The sequence below is a fragment of the Periplaneta americana genome, chromosome 9 (genome assembly GCF_040183065.1).
Source record: "Periplaneta americana isolate PAMFEO1 chromosome 9, P.americana_PAMFEO1_priV1, whole genome shotgun sequence".
NCBI classification, from domain to species: Eukaryota; Metazoa; Arthropoda; class Insecta; order Blattodea; family Blattidae; genus Periplaneta; species Periplaneta americana.
In genome coordinates, this window is record NC_091125.1 from 64,730,951 (window position 1) to 64,752,195 (window position 21,245).

Consider the following 21,245-nt stretch of genomic DNA (forward strand, 5'->3'; position numbering starts at 1 on the left):
ATACAAAAAGGAAGGCATTTCCTCCATACATAGCGTGAATAGTGAAGAGCTTGCGGAAATTGAAGGTACCATTAGCTTTAAAGCCTAGAACCGAGATATTCTCCTTCTTCACACATATCCAGTAAGTCTTGTTAGTACTTCCATTATATCTCTGCTTATGATGAATATATCCTCCGTATGTAAGGCGGTATCCTTCCCGTGAAGTTTCAATAAATTTTCCTTCCATCATAAAAACAGTACTAGTCAATTTTGTTAACCAAAAAATCATCACCACAACGGAAGCGGCAACAAATAGATATAAAAATGGTATATGAAATATATCACCACGGAAACGGCAACAAATAGTTATCAAAATGGTATATGAAATAAATGTAGGTTAATTTGTGTATGTAAAAATATGTATGTGAAACGGAGTATGCCATATTTCAGTAAGTAAATTGGTTGTACACTGAATGACAGTGTGTCAATAGACACTATGTAAAATGTCTTGTAGACCAAATCCTGTATGTGAAGAGCCGTGTAATCATCCCAGTAATTACACAATAATATAGAGCGAATCTGAAATCCACTGATGAAACGTTTATTAGGACGTCATGGGGAGGAAATCTTCAACATTAAAAATAAACTTCCTGACTTTGAATATACTGTACAATTAATTCAAATGAGTTCAAACTTGATTTTTGCAATTTTTTTCCTGGGGACTTACACATGTTTTCGGGATTTGTATATTTCTAAATTTTAATGAACTGATCAATGTAAAATTTAAAAAAATACTGAAGAAAGTCCACAGAGGTGTCATAATCTTAATTAATTATTTCTGTGTTATCTTATGGATTACAATGTGTACGGAAGTGATGACATTATAGAGGGAGAGACTTATATACTTCTAGGTATACTATTTCAAAACATTTTCTGCACATAACTATTTTCTCTTGAACTTCCTTTTCCGGTTTTTCGAAAAAGGCAATACTTTCTAAGCAATGTATGTTATGTTCTCATCTTGCTTCTTCGCCGAGTCGAATGCTGATCCTACTTCACTTTCCAGCCAGTAAGGGAGTCAAAACCGATGGAGTTAATTGAATACCATGCATATGTAGGAATTCAGAAATGAAGTTTTTATAATATTTTCATTCATATATTTATTACAATTATCACAGTTACATCTACCTTTTACAGTCAAATACTTGCCCCACATTTATATACAAAAACAAAAGAAAATTTGTGATATATGTGGTGTTAGACTTCGTACAGATCGTTCACTTCAAAGAACTTTACCCTTGTCCTTCATCTTTGCTTTTAAAAACTAAAAATACAAACGTTTTCTTTATTCCGATATATTCAGGAATTGACATTTTCCAACATAAAAAGTAAATAGTATATATTTTAATATGTAATACGGAATATAAAAATATAAAATATTTAATTAAAGTATAAGCTAATATAATTATAAATATACATATAATATTGTGAAATATTGTTAATAAATGCAATTACGAATTTAAAGCAAAATACAAATGTTAACGCTATTCTCATCATTATAACATTATGATATTGTCTTGGTTTAAATATAGAGTATATAGCCTACTTTATATCTATACAAGGTGGAAGTAAAAAAATATGCACATTTTAACTGCTTATTCCTTGGATAGAGTACAACAAAAACTCTCATACCATATTAGTCATAAATTAATACTGTACTTTTCCGAGAAAAAAAAAATCTAAAGGTTAGCACTGTTTTACTAGATAAGTAACATTCGTATGATTCTGATTTTCATTCTTATCTTTAGAGATACTAGTATGGGATGATTTATCCCTTTGCAAGTTTTAAATTAAATTGACGGTTTTCTTGCAAATTAAATAAAAAGATTAACACGTATCGTCATTTCCTGCCAATAAGATAGTCTGGCAACTCTACTGCAATGTAAGGGACGGAACTCTGCTATTTAGACAGAGTGCGTTTGTGTGTGTGTTCTCGTAGGTGAGCCGGCGTTACGCTGTTGCAAAATTACGTAGACTTTCAGGCTAATCTTTTAATTAAACATGCACAATTACAAAACGCATAATAGGTTATATTTGTTTTAGTGTATGCTGTTGCCACCATCATCTGCAAAGTTGCATCACTGCCAGCCTTTATATGCTATGCTCCTTAGTAGGTCAGTAAAGTTGTAATAAACATGTAAAATAAAATTAAGTTGTCCTGTAACACTTTTTAAGTAAACGCTTTGCTTTAGAAACATCGCAAACAGTATGAACTATTTCTTCTCGCTACATGAACTGACTTACGACGGTATTTCAACAAATCTGAGTCATCGAATAAGTAGACTAATCTGAATGCTCTCCAACCACGGATATGAATAATTCGTGGACACTCCGTAAGCTAGTCAATCAGATACTGCTTGTGAACTCTTATAAATGATGAGTAGGCCTATAGTGGCCTGATATAGCGGGGATATGCCAGTGGTATTCTAGACAGTAGAAAAGCAGTAACAAATTGAACACCTCCGTAGAATTTATTCTAAATTGGTTTTCCAGGTACAGTGATGTTACGAGGTTGTAAAGGCGACGGTCAATTTGTACATGAGTTCACACATTCCAATTTGAGATTTCAGTATGATAATTTCTCGAGATATTTATTATTGTAGTCGGGTAAGGAAAATTTTCTTTAATTTTGTATTGTTTGTCACTATGTTTGTCACTGTTTCCTTGAATTGTAATTCTAAAATAAATAATTATATAAAAAAGGGTCACAGGGCATTTGTGTCCCTTATAACTTGTGTGTTAAACATCTAAAATTGGGTGCTTTTTTGTAAAGCAATTTATTTTCAAATTGTGGCACCCACATTTCATTCTTGATTATAAATATTTGGGGGTATCGTCAAATATAGAATTAAATGACATAGTCATGTGTCTACGGATAAGTGGCAAATGTATGTCTTAGTAATTATTTTTATATGTAGTCACACTGAAGATACTCCATTCAATTCCCGCAATATATCTTCCAAACTTCGATTTTTCGTCTCTGGAATTCTGCGATATGTGTACACGGCTCCAAAAAGTGCCACAGCACCAAAAAATATGAAATTTCCATAGAAACCTAAAATTGAGGCAAGATTTGGATAGAATTTTGAAGATATAAATGATAGTAGCCACAAGACAGAACTAGCAATGCTCATGGCCAGACCTCGAGCCTCTGGTCTGAATGTTTCGGACATTAGCACGTACATAAAGTTCCCTGGTCCTACAATGACACAGAAGCAAAATAAAGACAAAGAGATAATAGGCAACACACCCCACGAGCTAACGTCAGTTCCCGCATGCATTACGTACAAGTAGGCTGCCAAACCCAAAAGACACACCGCCTCGAGTATCTGGGTGACGATCAAAATCGGTCTTCTTCCAACTGTGTCAGCGAGGAAACATGAGATCAGTGAGCCAAAGGTGTTTATAAAACCGAATATGATAGCTGATGTTTCAGGAGACACACTGCCTCCTACCTTTTGGAATACTGTAGTACAATAACTGAGCATGAATTGCAGTCCAGAGAACGTTTGCACGAATGCCAAGATCAGGGCAATCTCGAGTGCTCTCCTTGTGCCAAGAACAGACAAAAGATTTATCACTGTCACTTCGTCCGAAGAATCCTTTGTTGTAACAACAACTGCACTTAGCTTTTCCATTTCTTCCTCGGCACGCTGAATGTCTCCCCCACGTAGCCACAGGTAAGCATCTAGCGCTTCACTTCTTCTTCCTTTGCCAAGTAAGAACATAGGAGATTCTGGAAGCCAGAAATAGGCAAAAAGGAATAAGAGAGGTAGAGAGACTGAGATTATTGCCATGCACCGGATGGACAAGTAAGGCCCAACGATATACATGAGTGTGATGCCTACGTCAGCGACCGTCCCTCGAATGTTCCCGAGACATCCCCTAAAGTTGTCCTCTGAGATCTCGCCGACGTACATCGTGACGAAAACATTAACGCCAGAGATGCCGAAACCCGCAATGAATCTGGCTATGTAGAGGAACAACTTGGAGCTGTCGTAAGCTGTGATGCCAAGCCCAATGATAAAGGGCACAGCAGTCAGGTAGCCCGCCGCCTTGCGTCCCAGATGCTGGTTGATGTAACTGTAGAGGACGGAAGATAAGAAGGCTCCGAGGAAGGGTAGAGAGCCCAACCATGATTCTTCTTCTTCAGTTATGGCTTCTTCGCCGTTTCTTAGAATTATTAAGCTCGGTGAAGCCCATCCGATAACGAGTCCGTATGCGAGGGCTATCACGTTCGCTGAAACAATATTTGCGTGGTAACTAAAACAGTACAGCATTGTTTTAATCTAACTCATATTATAATTCTTAATATGCACTGAAAAATACAAGTAAATATGTACAAAAACTTTCTAAAAGTTTCTGTAAACATGCACATGCAATTAATATCATAATTGAAGAGTCCACTGCAAGAATGATGGATGTCACTTTCTTGTCGAAAATGAACCAAGACTGTCAATGCATAGCTTAAGACATATAGGATGTACATAGAGAGTTATATGGCATTAACATTGATAGTCATTGTCCAGTAATGATCGGAAAATCACAGTTAAGCTTTGAGCGCTAAGCATTTCAAACTTTCAATTGCTTCTCCTGCAAAATGTATTCCAAATGACATCCATCATTCTTGCAGTGGACTCTTCAATTATAAATAAAAAATTAAGTCACGGAGCTGCATTTGATAAGACCGCACCAGAGTTTACTAGAGTAATTAGATCGTTCACGAAATCACATTGTAAGGATTTTGACAGACTGGATTGGAATAAGGTTATGGAGATCCTGAAGAAAATTGGTGTGTATTAGAAAGAGTGGAGGCAATTCAGTAATATTATGAAACATCAGGTCGAACTCAGGATAAGAAAGAAATATCAAAGGAAAGTGGAATAGGAAGAGGAATATGACAAGGATGCCTTCATCTCCTAGTCTATTCAACATCTACACGAAGAATTTAGTGAAGAATCTTTTTTCAGAACTTGGAAAGGGTGATATTTGGAGGAAAATGTATAAAGTTCATAACATTTTTTTGATGATATGGCGTTATTAGCAGAAGAGGAGATGATACTGAAGGGTATGTTGCAGGAGCTAAATGACAGCTGTGAGCAGTGTGGGATGAAAATGAATGCAGACAAGACGAAGACCATGATAATCGGAAGAAAAATAAACAAGATAAAAGGCGATTTCGAATAGAGGCACTAGACAAATGGACATCTTCAAATACTTGGTGTTTAGTAAAAGCAGTAATATGAGCTGCTGCCAGGAAGTCAAAAGGAGTATAGCAATGTTAAAGGCATCTTTTAATAGAAAAATGAGCGTCTTCTAGTGATCTCTGGAGAAAGAACTAGGAAACTAGTGAAGTGTTTTGTGTGGAGTGTGGCTTTGTATGTCCCTGAAACATGGACATCACGACGAAGTGCAGAAAAAGGACTAGAATCATTCTCGAAATGTAAATATGGAGACAAATCAAATATTTGAAATGAACAGACGAAATAAGAAATGAAGTTGTACTAGATATAGTGCATGAAGAAAAAATAATACTGAAACTGATCAGGAAGAGAAAAAGAAATTGCCTGGATTACTGGATAATAAGCGATTCCCTACTGGAGGATGCACTGAATGGAATTGTGAAAAGAAGAAAATATGATTAGTGCAGAAGAAGTTATATTATGATTGATGATAGACAGCATTAATATGTATGGAGCGCATGCAGAGACTAAGAGAAAGGCAGAAAATTGTGAAGACTGGAAAATACTGAATTGGTAGTTAAAGACATGCCCTTGGACAAAATACTCGTGCTATAAATGAAACGAAGGAATTTGAGATATACAAGTAGTGAGAATTCTTGGCCGGTTTTTAACCAGCAATAGTAAAGTAATTAATATGAGTCCCCTGTGATAATGATAATGATAATGATAATAATGATTTATTTTAGCTGGCAGAGTTAAGGCCGTAAGGCCTTCTCTTCCACACAACCAGCAAAAAGTGTATATACATATGCATGAACTTACAAAGAATTCAACAATTTGATTTAGATGAGAGTTACATGTATACAAGAGTTATTTACGAATTAAACAACAAAATACTATGAACTATTAATTAAACACTGAAATAAACTGGGTAGCAGAATTAAACTAAAATACATAGAATGTTAATATATTTCACATTATATTAGATAATAGAAAGAGATTATTATGAGACAATTTTGAAAATGCAGCACAATCAGGATGATGTCTAAAGAAAAAAAGCAACAGTGTAGTCAGTAATATTTTAAATCAGTATGATTGGAGTGAAATGCTAATAAGGTTATCTTTTAAGCTGTTCTTAAAGGTGTTTGTTGTCTTGCAGCCCCTAATACTTTGTGACAAGGAATTCCATTGACGCGAGGTGGATATTGTAAAAGATGAGGAATAACAAGATGTTCTATGAAGAAGTATATTTAGCGTGCCACAGATAAGTGATCTGGTATTTACGTCGTGGTTAGAGTATAGATAAGAGAAACGAGACGAAAGGTAATTTGGTGTTGAGGTGTGCAGAATTCGAAAGAGTAAAGACAAAGAGTGTAAAGTTCTGCGTTCTTTAAGTCGGAGCCACGAGAGACTTGCGAAGGACGGTGATATGTGATCATATCGTCGGATGTTGCACACGTATCTGATGCACATATTCTGAGCTCGCTGTAACTTGACTGACAGTTCAGAACTTAGATCACTTAACAAAACGTCACAATAATCGAAGTGCGGCATTACTAGGGTTTGTACTAGGGTAAGTTTTAGTTGCTGGGGCAAGAAGTTTCTCAAGCGACTCAAAGAGTGAAAGGAGGAACAGATTTTCTTTATCGTTTCTTTAACTTGAAAATTCCAACTTAGATTATTATCAAAAAAGAAGCCAAGATTTTTTACGACAGATGAATAAGGGATTAGCGTGTTGTTAAGGGTAACAACTGAAAGATTACTGTTATTAAGGGAGTTAACTACACGCTTATGTCCAATAATTATGGCTTGAGTCTTACTTGGGTTAAGTGAGAGTCCGAAATTGGCCGCCCAAGTGGAGACAGTGGCTAGGTCACAATTTAACTTGTCAATCGATTCATTGATCGTATTGGGTCTGGAATGTATGTAAAGTTGTAGGTCGTCGGCATAGAGGTGATATCGGCAATACTGTAAGTTCTTTGATACGTCATTAATGTAGATAGAGAAAAGTAGTGGTCCTAATACGGAGCCCTGCGGCACTCCCGCCTTTGTGTATCGCCATTGGGAGAATTGATTATCAAGTGAAACACACTGTTGGCGGTCCCGTAGGTAGGAGTCCATCCAGCTCAAGGTATTGTCTGATAGGTGCAAAGTTTTCATCTTTGCAAGAAGCAAGTCGATATCAACAGAACCAAAGGCATTGCTGAAATCGAGAAGAGTTAGTGCCGTTACTTCACCCCTATCCATAGCTTCACGGATGTCCTCGGTCACTTTAAGTAGGGCTGTAGTAGTGCTGTGTCCATGCCTAAAACCCGATTGATAGTCATCGAGGAGTTTGTGTTCGTCGAGATAGTTCGTAAGTTGTCCGTGTACAATATGTTCTAATGCTTTTGAAAGAGTAGGAAGAATTGATATCGGTCTGTATTGGTTTACTGTAGAAGGTGTGTTAGATTTAGGTAAAGGTTTCACTAATGCCATTTTCCAGAGTGAGGGGTAGGACCCAGTCATAATAGATGCATTGAATATATGGGTGACGGTCGGCAGAATCACATCTATTATTTTATACAGGAGAGTGATATTTATATTGTCTACACCTTGGGCTTTAGATTTCATACATCGCAGCGTCTTCATTACGTCAGTCGGGTTAATGTATTTAAAGAAGAATTTATCCCATACAGGTTGGGGGCAAGATCTGAGAAATTCAAGAGTCTCTTTTTTATGTAATGGTTCAGGTGGAGCAGTGACGAAATGTTCATTTAGGCTATTGAGTGACAAGTTGATGTTATCTACTCTTTACTGTGGAGTAACGGTTAGCGCGAGTGGCCGCGAAACCAGGTGGCTCGGGTTCGATTCCCGGTCGAGGCAAGTTACCTGGTTGAGGTTTTTTCCGGGGTTTTCCCTCAACCCCATTTGAGCAAATGCTGGGTAACTTTCGGTGCTGGACCCTTTTTTTTTTTTTTACCTTGGGGATTTAGTGAAGTGAATTTTTAATGGCAGGCAGAGTAACTATCTCATGCCCCCATGCTTTAGATTGCTACCAGTGCACTTCATTAGAACCAGGTACCCAGCTTCGAAGCCGTTAGCCCTGTGAACTTACAATATATTTATGTATATTTATGTTCCCCTATTTTCATAATTCAGGGTTTGTATCCAAGAAATTAGCAAGTTCTTTGTGATAGTAGAAGAGAAAGAGTGGGGGAAGGGAAGTGGTCCGTGGCACATTTCTTTTAGGGCTCATCCCGACATTTGTCTTATTGCTCAAGGGAAACCACGGAAAAACCTAGAGCAGGATGAGATGTCGTGCTGACGACAAGCCAATTGGCTATAGTGTGGTCGGAATATGTTCAGGTGGGAGGTTTTGATTTAATCATTATTCAATATACAAATACATTTAAGGTCCATAAAAAGTGTTAACAATTAGAACAGTGCATCTATGCTGCCAATAACGTGATGACCCTGAAACAGAGAAATAACATTATTAGTGCATTAATAGACTTGTCTGTGTGTGGAGTCAAGTGGTTATTTAGTGTTCAAGTTGGTATTCGTCTTGTACGTTGTCGTTCCAAGAGCTAGAGGGTGGAGTACGCTCTTAGGTCTTTTATGTTTGTCTAACGCAGGGTTGTAATTTCCTAGTGAAGAAATTAGTGGGTTTGTGCTGCTGTACGACTTTGTGTACGTGCAGAAGGCTTGATTTGAAATATATTCTTGAATTGTCGAAATTTCTAGTTCTTCATGAATCAATCTAACAGGAGTTACTCTAGGAAGTCCTGTAATGAATCTTAAAATTTTGTTTTGGAAAACTTGTAATTTTTTACGGAGTGTAATAGGTGCATGTCCCCAAGCAGGACAAGCATATAATATTACTGACCTAATTAATGTTTTATACAAAGTTAGGGCTGTGTGTATATTTAGGTTTCTGCTTTTATTTAATATTGGGTAAAGCTCCACCATTCTAGAATTGGCAAGTCTGAGTTTTTGAAGTATATGTTCTGAAAATGTGAGCCGTCTGTCTAGTGTTACTCCGAGATATTTAACTGAAGTTTTCCACTCGATTTGTGATCCATTTATAGCTAACTTCGTGTGATTTATACCCGGTCTATTGAATTTATTTCTTCTGCTAAATAAGATGGCTTGTGTTTTAGATATATTTAATTTGATTCTCTATCTGAGGAGCCATGGTTCAATGTCACGCAGGTGACCTTGTAGCCTGGTAATGGCGACAGTTGGCTTCCACGATGCCGTGAGAAATGCCGAATCGTCAGCGTATAGTGCTAAAATACTATTATTGAAATTTTGATTAAAAGGTAGGTCATTAATATAGATTTGGAAAAGAGTCGGTGCCAGAATGCTGCCCTGAGGCACACCAGCGTTAATACCTCGCGACGTGGAGTGCACGTCGTTCGGTTTAACCTGGAACGTTCTGCCCCGAATATAATTTTCTAACAGTTTTACTAGTCGGCAATTTAAATTATTGTTAATTAATTTGTATATCAAGCCCGCATGCCATACCCTGTCAAAGGCTTGTGTATAATCTAGGAATATGGCCGCTACTGTTCGATTTAAATTGAATGCGGTGGTAATGAATTCCGTTGTGCGCAGCAATTGCTGTGTGCACGAGTGACCTGAACGGAATCCAAACTGTTCGTTTCGGATTAGATCATTGTTTCCGAGTTCGGATTTCAATCTTTTTTGTATGATCTTTTCCGCAATTTTACCTAAAACATTTAATAAACTAATGGGGCAATAATTACGTGGATCGGATTTATTCTTTCCTGGCTTAGGAATTTGAATAATGTTCGAGTGTTTCCAAATGTTAGGAAAATATCCTATCCGAAAGATAGCATTTATGATATTCGTAAGTAATTTAAACGATTTTTGTGATAGCTCTTTCAGTACTTCAGCCTGTATGCCATCGGGGCCAGGAGCTTTTTTATTTGGCAAGTGTCTAACTTGCCATTTTACCTCGTGAACGCTAGCAGGACGGATCTGTGGTGCGTCGTTATTGTTGAGGTCCACGTTAAGTAAGTACGTAGTTATGTCTTGTGTTATTTGGTCATGTATTTGTCTGTCATACAAGTCACCATGTGGATTGAAGGAGTTCTCGAGGACTTCCGCAAAAACCGTAGCTTTCTCTTCTGGACTATGATATATTCTCCCATTGTGCTGGATGGGAGGGATATTACTATATGGCTTAGTGAAGAATTTTGTGATTTTCCACACCTCGCTCATATTGTCGGTATCTAATTTACTAACTTTCTGAGTCCAGGCTTGGATAATCTGATCGTTTATTTTCTGAGAAATTTCCCTTTTCAAACGATTTATCCGTGGTCTTAGGCGAGGGTCCCGCGTTTTTTGCCAGGCGCGCCGACAGTCGTTTCTTTCCCTAATTAATATTAAGGTGTCATTTGGAAGCTCTAATTTTCCCGGAATAATGATTTTTGTTGGAATTACCGACATAGATTCCTGTATAGCGTTCGTTAGCATTTTAGCAGCTTCTTCGATCTCATCAGATGACGTAGGAGCCAAGTCATCTGTGAGAGCGTCCAACTTATCTCTAAAGAGGTCCCAGTCAGCTGCTTGGTACATTAGCACAGTTTTTGGGGGAGATAATTCTAGTTGCGCTCGGAACGTAATTGTGCTGGACCCCGGACTCATTTCACCGGCATTGTCACCTTCATCTCATTCAGACGCTAAATAACTTAAGATGTTGATAAAGCGACGTAAAATAACCTACTAAAATAAAAAAGTATGAGTCCTCGGTCATGAGGTGGGTATTTTAATATCGAAGTCTGCAATCTGCAGTGCTTGGCCAAAAGTTTCTATTAAATGGTTATAATTATAATGGTATATGTGGGTCCTGTATTCTTTGGATCCAGATTGTTATATTAGTTTTATTTTATATTCGAATTACATATCAAGTTAGCGAATTGGAAGAATTTTATATTGCATAAGTATACCTGTGGCCATGTAGGAATACATCTGTTGGCATATTCATATTTTCACCCAACACTTACTCTTGTCTCAACGCTACTCCAACGTACACACCAGTCTATTTATATTACAGATCTCGGTTTACTAGCATACTCTTTTATCTTTATGAAGGTATGGAAGGTATCGTGTTGCGCAAAAGTCACTTATCAAGTGGGGAAAACAATATTACGAGTACAAATCATGCAAATCAAGATTTTCAGGTATAACTCCCTGTAAAGTTGATTTGAATAATTTCGAGGGAAAAATTGTTCCGGAGCCGGGTATCGAACCCGGAACCTTTGGTTTGACGTACCAACGCTCTACCACTGAGCTACTCGGGAACTCTAACCGACACCGATCCAATTTTTCCCTCTATATCCACAGACCTCAAAGTGGGCTGACAACCGTCAAGCAACCAACTTCGAGTGCACACTAACTCCGTGTGACTTAAATTGTGGTTTTCTGTTAACGAACAGTGACGTGTATTATGCAAATCAAGATTTTTATTCAATATTACGAGTATTTTGAAATTACACATTTAGGATTTTTACGAAGATAACAAAGACCTCTATATGGCCTAGGACAAAGACACTAGTGACTACAGGACTATTAGAAGAACAAAGAACGAACAACGACAAGGACCACAGTAAGAATCATGACAATGATTATGACCACGATAAGGATGACGAAAAATACATGAAGGATCGCAATAAGGACCGTGACTAAGCCAACAAGGAACACGGCAAAGACAGCAAAGGCCGCAAGTTCACCAACATCGTAAAGGACTAGGACGACAAGGATCACGACTTGAACCACAATAAGGAAAACGACATTAACCACGATAAGGATCACGACATGGATCACGACAAGCACACGGTCCATGTCGGGTTCCTTATCGCGGTCCATGTCATGGTTCTTATCGTGATTCTTGTCGTGATCCTTATCGTGGTCCTTATTCCATTTGTCGTGAACAGTATAGTCTTTGTCACGGACCTACATGTGTCGCTTCAAAATAGTATTGTCCCCCCCCCCATTGCAAGTGACCTTTGTATCGCACGGTAGTAAATCTAGTCTTCATCTCAATCGGACAGTCTGATCGATCACAGAGTTAGCCTACTCAGTTGCTTGTGCATCGAGCGACACGAAACATTTAAGGTGACCTGTACGTGTTCCAAATTCTTCTCTACAGAGAGAAGTCAGCGCTCTCACTTGCACATTTCGCCTGTCGGGACGTCTTTTTAAATGTCCCGAGCTATATCTAATTTGGGATCAGCACCTAACAAGTTTTCATTAGAGCCTATACAATTCTAAAATTCTATTTTATTATTTAATTGCGTGTTTGTTTGTCCCTTGATTTAGGTAATTAAGTCATCTTAACTCATAGATTTTTCCTTCACTTTATGTCAGATATCTGACCTGAATAGACACGAATTCTTTAACAAACCTACACACATTATCTGCCACTAATGAGTGAACCAACGCTTGGGGAGAAACAAAAATATGTTGTAACACCGCTACCTCAATACCAACTCAAAAATAAGTGCTTTTTTTATCTTAATTATTTCCATGTCCTTCCTAATAAAATTTAAACATGCAGACCCGGTTCCAGGAATCGTTCAGCGTTAAACAATGACGTTACGAAATAGCTTTTGTTTTAAACATTGCGTTGTGTAAATTCTAAGCGTAATAATGCATGGACTTGCTTTACTTATAGTCTGCGTTTATCTATGTTTTGTTTCAGTAATAACGCTGGAAAATGTATGAAATGGAATATTCTGACTACTCCGATATCAGAGCAATCAGGTATAAAATTAGTGGAGCCGTAATATAAGGTGGCATTATGCTCAAATTGTCCCCAAATATTTTGTTCTTATGTCATAAGAGTATCAATTTGTGAAATAATTTTGGAAGTTGACCACACAAATGCATATATTCAGTTTGCCCCAAAATTGTGTCGTCGTAAGATTGAATATTGTAGTAAAAAACCAGTGTTTTCAGTGTCTTATAAAGGTATGAAAGTTTTGTTACAAAATTGTTTAAACAAATTACGTAAAGCCTAATTGTGTACAGTTGTCAAAAGAAAAAGTGGCCGCTCTCCTGAAACAAAGTTCCCTTCGGATATCTTCGCTACAATTCGGAGACAGGTGATGTTACATGTTGTTGGACCAAGTTGCCTGATATCTACAGTTATAATTGAAGTATTCTGTGTGTTATTCGATAGCGTAATGGTACCGTTCAGGCCTCTTATTCGTGAGGTCCTGCGTTCGACTACAACCTCGTGCTTTTTATGTTCTTTTTTGTTCTGTTTTTGAGAGAGACAAACTATACATAATGGCTCCTTTCTCTTTTACGATTATTTTAGTAATTAACATCAGGTCCATTAATATATTATGCCATGACTTTATCATTATGATATTGTGGCTGCAAATGCAAAGAAAAAATATTTTATTCTCAATAAAAATATCTTTCGTGGCATAAACAAAACAAATTTACTGGCGTCGGCCTTAAAACATTCAAACAATTAAGTGTTCAAAAAACAAAACAAAAAGCCACAATTCAATATTTAGTCTATCTTCCTCTTATCTCGATCATCTTGCATTCGAGTGGCCATGGAATCGACTAGTCTTTTCAAATAGCGACTATTCTTAGACACGATATTCCAGGCATTCTGAACATACATACATAAGTGTTCTGCCCATGGGCAGGTCTTTCATTGCAAACCCAGCAATCTCCAATCTTTCCTATTTTCTGCATTCCTCTTAGTCTCCGTATATGATCCACATATCCTAATGTCGTCTATTATTCTTTTCAACCAGAGACCCAACCTATTCCTTTTTCTCTTTCTAATCAGTTTCAGCATCATTCTTTCTTCACTCACTTTTTCAAACACAATTTTATTTCTTATTCTGTCTGTCCACTTCACTCGCACCGTTCTTCTCCACACCGTTCTTCTTCGCCGAAGCGTGGAGATGAGGAGAGTAGATTTGACTAATTAGGCCCTCCGGACTTCACCGAAAGTCACGGCAAGGGTTAAATATTAGTTCTATCTGGATGTTTGACCCGATCAGAGACCGGGAAATCCCAATTAGCCTTTGGCCCCTGCATCCTGGACTAGCTTCTAAGAATCATCAGAAAATCTTAGAGTGTGATTGGGCCAATTTTTCCGAAAATGTTTCCACACTTTTGCCCTCGTAGCTCATTTAGATGTCAACGTCTCAGGTTCAATTCCTCGTTACTCCTTTTCATTTTATTGTGGTTCAAGATAATATAATGTAATAATACAAAAATAAAAACTAATACCAGTATTATGCAACTGGATTTTTCCAAACCTAATATTAAATTTATGTTATTTACATCGCTAAAGAACGATTACAATATAAATAACTTGAATATTATTTATACAGTATCACTAAAGAACGATAACAGAATATAAATGATAAATATCGTTTGTTTAATTAATATAAAATATTATATAATACGTATTTAATTATCTAAATAAAATAATATATTTTACAAAGAAAAATGGTTATTTGTTTTATAATAATTACTTACATAAAATACAGATTATTTATATTGCGAAAGAACAATAACAATATAAATAACTTGAATATTATTTTATAATGCTAATGAAGGAAAACAATATAAATGATAACTTGAATATTATTTATATCGCTAAAGGACGATAACAATATAAAAAACGTGAATATTATTCATATCGGAATTTCACAGATTTATTACAGATGTATTTAAGAAATTGTAGAAGAATAGTAATTAGTAACAATGTCCTATTTATTCTTCTTGGAGCCAAATTTGTAACTTTTAAAAGTGTGGTTACTATGTTGAAGTGTATGTGTTGCAACGGATGCTTGATTTGTTATGTATGTGAGTCAGTTATGGGATGCTTGATGTCGTCGCAATGTCGTAATTATAGTTTGATTGTGTTTGTGCGACTATTGTGTATTAATTTATGATGTATGGTACGGAAAGCTGCATTTTTGTGTTATAGAAGTGTTGCGTATGTGTGTTGTTAATGTTGTTGTATGTTTCAAATTGATATCTAATATTTGTTTTGCAATCGGAATGCCTAATTTACGGATTGTTTATGTTTTGTTTACATCGCGTAAGCTAATTTAATTTTCTTTTCCATTTCTCTTTATGCTTATCTTTTTTGTTTATAAAACTACAGCCCTAACATACATATGTAAAACAGGGCAAACCCCCATTGGAGATAAAATTATAATAATAATAATAATAATTATTATTATTATTATTATTATTATTATTATTATTATTAATTTCGTTATAAAACGATAATAGAATACAAATGATGACTTGAATTTTATTCATATCTCTAAAGAATGATAACAAAATATAAATAACGTGATATCCATAAAGAACGATAACTGAATATAAATGATAATTTGTATATCATTTGCATCGCTAAAGAACGATTAAAAAATAAAATGAAAACTTGAAGAAGGCCCGAACCCACAACCTTTGAATCATTAAACAAGCCCTCTACCTCTGGCCTACGCAGATATAGAACACTTTCATAGTTCCGGAACTGCTAGTACAAGCACATGCATCGTGTAACATCGCCGCGACCCGAAGTGGACCTTGAAAATATTCGCTGTTCACGAGTGCGGCCACTTTTTTTTTGACAACTGTACCTAAGACTCCTGTAATAATTCAAAATCAACAAATTTCCTCAATACACTACACAAGATTATTGAACCACAAACCGGTATCTTAGTGTTTAATGTAACTTATAACATCTAAACTAATATTATATAAATTTATCACATTTGAAAGTTTTACATACTAAACGTTTGGCAAATAAATATGATTGTGACTTTGTTTGAAACAAAACAAATTTTACGAAGCTATGTAAGCTATAGTCATTCAAAATTCCATTGTGTTTTATTTAAGACTAACTTTTTAATTAATTAGTGGAATAGATATATGCAACATAGTGTTTCGTAATGGAAGCTTGTAGGCCTCGTACATTCATATGAATGACTTGTGTTCTCTAACTTAAGTAAATAAGTATATTTAGACTTTTTATTTGTAATTATACATATACGTATGTACCTTGTAGGCCTATGACACGATGGAATGTTGTTATGACGTTATATATCTTACTTAGGTACACCGAGATTCATTCGTGTGTTAGCTTTTCCCGTTATCTGTTATCGGGTGTGAACGTGTCGTCAGCCAGCAAGGTCAAGGTAACACGTTATTCAGGTACATTGAATAATAATAATAATAATAATAATAATAATAATACATTTACCAGGTATATTGTTAAGTCATCAATCATCAAACCACCCTTTCTCACACAAAGCCAGTAATTTCAGGTTTCTACTTAATAGAGCGTTGAGCTTACCCTTAAGTAAAGGTAATTACATAAGGGAACTTAAGCACATAACCAATATGTGAATAGAAAATGGTTGCAGTAAAAAACTTGTAATAAATATGATAAGAAAACGTAAAAATAAGCTAAAATCCCAACACAATACTTACACAAAATTAACCCCCATACAACAAGAAAAGAAAAGGAATATGGGTACATTGAGAAACCCTATATCCTTTCACATCAATACATCATATAAATTAGCTAATTTCTTTAAAAAAAATTCCTACTGATTTCAGAATCAATAATAAATTAACTAATTTGATAAGCAAGAAAATTCACAACAAATATAGAGTTTATAATAATTGCATTTACAGTACCTCCTACACTGCAATAATTGCGAATACAATTACATGAGACAATCCAGCTGACATTCAGTTAAAAAAAACTATAAATATCGATCCGTAAGTTTCGCTTTAAAACATTTTTCTTGGTCTTTTTCATAAACTCGTTGAATGCAGCTTTCATTATATTTCCTCACTCGTATTAATTTCGCGATTAAAAGTAAAGAAGTTACTTAAATAGATACTCGAAATGATCAGCACTCGCCTATGTACAAAGTGATTAAGTAGTACCCACGCTTTAAGAATCAGTTCTGTAAGTCATCGTTAGCAAAAAGTTATATAAACATTGATCCAGTTAGCATTAATTATTGTATATTTGTATTGTAAACAAGACTTGAAACATACGCTAAAGTCTCGTTTAACCGAATTTAATGGGTTCAAGAGTGATTCGTTTAAAAGAAAATTCGGTTAAATCGAAAAACATTGGTGCTTTCAATTTAGTATACTATATATTGTAGGCCTATATGTTAATACTGAATTTCAACAATGCACCAAATTTCAGTGACTAAATTTTCCAAGCACTTTCCAAATACAGTAATTCTTTCATAATTAAGTGCATAACTCAAATGTATCTTCTGCAAAATGCTGAAATCAAAGTTTTATTTCGCGTCGCCGGGATTCAGTTAATCGGGACTCTAGTGCAGGTATACAGAACTGGCGAAAGAGGGGTAGAAAGCATGGGGAAAGCTTTGGTTCCCCGTCCACAGTCCATCGGTGTTGAATGACGTATCTGTGGCCCGTATGCAATCACATAAAACCAAAGACGTTGTAGTTATATATCTAGACATACAATTGGCGCTGGTGTCGTATACAAATTTGAAACCTCTCGCGCAGGTTCGCGCGACGCCATGTTTGGGGAGCATTCGGAGTTTAGAAAATACCACTAAGTATATAGGCGTTTTCTTAGTGGATTTCCTCCTGCACTGTAATATAACTAAACTTATTTACGTATTTTCTAACGTATAATATAAAATAACAGAAGTAAATCTAAATATTGTAACTAAGCATTGTTTTAAATATAAACGCCTTATATTGCTCATAAATAGACTTATTAGTTTACTTCTATTTCCTATGACTGAATACATGGATTATTTTTACTTATGTTATTAAATATACGTTACAAAATACGTAAATAATTTATTTAAATTATATTAGAAAGAGAGGAATGTCCGTTAAAAATATCTACATACCCAATGGTATTTTCCAAACACCTAACGCACTGTAATAATAATCCTCAGTGTTTTGAGAATCAGAGGCGATATGACTCTTCTACTGCAGACATTGATTGCAATTCCCTCATTCTTACATCATTCTCAATGACACAATATTATCAAAATGTGATTGTATTCATTGCTGGCTTAGTTGTTAAATCATTAAGAAAAATATGGTGTAATAAATCTAAAGACCCAATTTATGGTACGTAGCCTACCAGCAGTAAACAAAATCTCTTATATTTTTTAACGAACGAATAATGGGAGTCTTGTCATTCCATCATCTGAGATTATAGAAATATGCCGCTTAAGTGAAAGAGCGATTATACAGATGTTGATAGTTCAATGGCATATTACCACCCACTCTTATATCGTGTGAAAGCAATGTGCTCTAGAAGTAGAATACTTGTGCAATCTTTCCGTACTTACAGGAACATATTTTAGAAAATGGATCCCAGATTCCTCGCGAGAACCATATTTTAAACTTGTTAAACTGACCATAAAAGTAAATAAAGATCTACTGACGTAGCTCAGTGGGCTAAGGACTGTCAGTCGAGTCGCGCTCGGTCGCAGGTTCGATTCCCACTGATTTCCTGGTTGGGTTTTTTCTTATATCCCCAACCGTAAGGTGAATGTCAGGTAATCTATGGCGGATCCTTGGCCTCGTCTCGCCAAATATCATCTCGCTATCATCAATACCATCGATGCTAAATAATCTAGTAGTTGATACAGCGCCATTAAATAACCAAATAAAAGAAAGTACTACATCAAGAGCAGATGTTAGCACACACTTAAGGTTACCAGTACAACACGACTTTACATAAAAATGTTGTAAGACAATAATAATAATAATAATAATAATAATAATAATAATAATAATAATAATAATAATTATAATAATAATAGTAATGAATCAATAGGCCTGAGTTTTATTGCATGACTAATTGACTAATTCATGCATGTGACGTTTATTTCATACTACAGCTGTGATAATAAGCTATTGCACGGTAGCCCTACATATATTTCTAACTAAAACATTAGGTAAGTGTTTCTATTTTACAGGTGTAGGCCTATATTATGTGATATGGAAGCGAATAAATAATAATTGTTTATTTCTCGTCCACTTCAAAGCAAACGTGTTTACAATATAGGCCTAATGTAATGTCATACATAGGCAGTGTTTTGTTAATAATAGTTAATACTAACAATTTTCTTTTCATATGAACTATTACTGCAATATGCATTTGTATTTCTGTTCGCGCTATATGTTGTCAAATAACTATACAACATCTTTAGTTACGGTATCAAATTGTTACAGCTTTCTTTCGTTTCATATCAAACTAACAGTAACAAAGCTTGATTATTCTTTAACGTAGTCGCTTTAAATGTTAATAAGATTTTTTTTTTTCATTTATCCATTCAGATTGATTTATAAGAGATATCAAACATACAATTAAACATTCAGCATTGCATAGTATAGCCGTCTGCTAGCCGGTGCTTCTCCCAAAACATGGCGGCGGACGCAAGCTTCAATTTGTCCCTACTCTAAAGTTCTGCGCAGCCTCGGCTGTAGGGGCTCGCATAAAACAGACACTGAATACAAATCCCCTCCCTTACAAAGTCAATGACGCGGGGGTGGAAGGAAGGGGTGAGTGACGTATTCCGATGAGTGACGGAACGCCACAATTTTCGTCCAGTCCTGCAAGCCTGCTCTAGTGCATTTCCGTCTTAATACAAACAGTGGGGCCTGCATAAAGTGGAGTAAAGTACGAGGAGAGTGTAGGACAGGTCTGATGACATCAGCTGTAGCTGAATAGGCTTATCTTCATTTCGCAATCTTACATTGGACAATGTACCGTTGGAGGCCAGGCGACATATGTATTATTTATATAACACTAGCGCTGATAGTTTTCCGATAATTCGGCTTAACGAATGTTTGCTGTCATAATAATTATTTCGAGACCGGAGGTCGAGAGTTTAAAAAGTGAAATTAAATTACCTGAGGATAACTATTATCACGAATTGCATTCGGCAAGATAATCTCATGCGAACAACAACAACTGTAATTCTGAATAACTAAACATTCGAGGTTATAATAACAATATCCAGAAAAACAGTCGAATCGAAGCAGAAATGACAAAAATAAAAGGCATCTTCGAATAGAAACAACTGAACATTTCAGGTTACAACAACACTTTATTTTGAACTCTCTTATCATTACTTATCTATACTTTTTAACGTGTTTAATGTTATTGTAAACATTTTTACTTATAGTAATTAATTGTGCAATTATTGTAATTAATTACACTGGTCAACAATCATTTTGTTAAATAAATAATTTCGGGTGTCTCTTATATATTGCCATGTGCTGAGTCCAAAAATGAAGTCAGAAATTTTCCATCACCCACCATTTTTCTTAAATTTTGAAAACAATTTTTTTCCTGTTTATGTATGTTCATCTAATTTTACTTTTAATTTCAGTATAAATACCAAGTGCTTAGAGTTATCACTTGCGAAGAAACGTTGCTGTGATAGTAAAATGTACTTTTCAGGAGAATGACCTATATCTCAATATCACAACACAAGTAGGCTACACATCGATTGAATTCTTCTGGTCTTTCTAACAATACTGACCGACGCATGACATCCGTTAATACCGCAGAGCGATCGCAATAAATGGTGACAGAGAAAAAGATGTCTAGCCCGGAAACATCTGAATATTCCAAGTCCTGTTGCGTTTGTAAAGAACTTCTATAATTACACAAATTATTAAATCGTTCATAAATCATAAATAAAGAGAAAGTGATTGTTATGGATGGTTACTATACCAATAAGAGATGCTGAGAGCTGGCGAAGTATTCCTAGCCGCCTCTGAGAGAAGCAGAGTGGAGCAGCAAATGGCATGGCGAAGACGGACCTGCAGCTCGGACTAGCACCACCCTACTGCAGGGACGGGATCACTGATCACCACCGTTTGTTTTGACTGGTATATTATAAACTAATTATAGTGTCGAAACTTTATTCAGATATACGTCAAGGTCGCTTAATTCTACACCTGCAGACCATAAACAGGTGCGTCTTTGTT

The 21,245-nt window shown here is 35.9% G+C and overlaps 1 protein-coding gene and 1 non-coding gene across 2 annotated transcripts; both read right to left on the reverse strand.

The window, feature by feature from the left end:
* Nucleotides 1-1,113: 1,113 nt before the first annotated feature.
* Nucleotides 1,114-21,219, reverse strand: LOC138706030 (facilitated trehalose transporter Tret1-like). The gene is made up of 2 exons (XM_069834924.1): nt 20,989-21,219; nt 1,114-4,279 (listed from the first exon to the last, which is right to left on the reverse strand). The coding sequence occupies exons 1-2, from the start codon at nt 21,062-21,064 to the stop codon at nt 2,958-2,960; spliced, it is 1,398 nt and encodes a 465-aa protein (XP_069691025.1). The 5' UTR covers nt 21,065-21,219; the 3' UTR covers nt 1,114-2,957.
* Nucleotides 11,462-11,533, reverse strand: TRNAD-GUC (transfer RNA aspartic acid (anticodon GUC)). Its single transcript has one exon. It is a non-coding gene; the product is annotated as a tRNA-Asp (tRNA).
* Nucleotides 21,220-21,245: the final 26 nt, after the last annotated feature.

Bases quoted from the DNA above. Each gene is read 5' to 3' on its own strand.
- LOC138706030 (XM_069834924.1), bottom strand. From the start codon at position 21,064: ATGCCATTTGCTGCTCCACTCTGCTTCTCTCAGAGGCGGCTAGGAATA. The intron at 4,280-20,988 runs GTATAGTAACCA...ATATTGTTTCAG, and splicing joins GCTCTCAGCATCTCTTATTG to CGAACGTGATAGCCCTCGCA.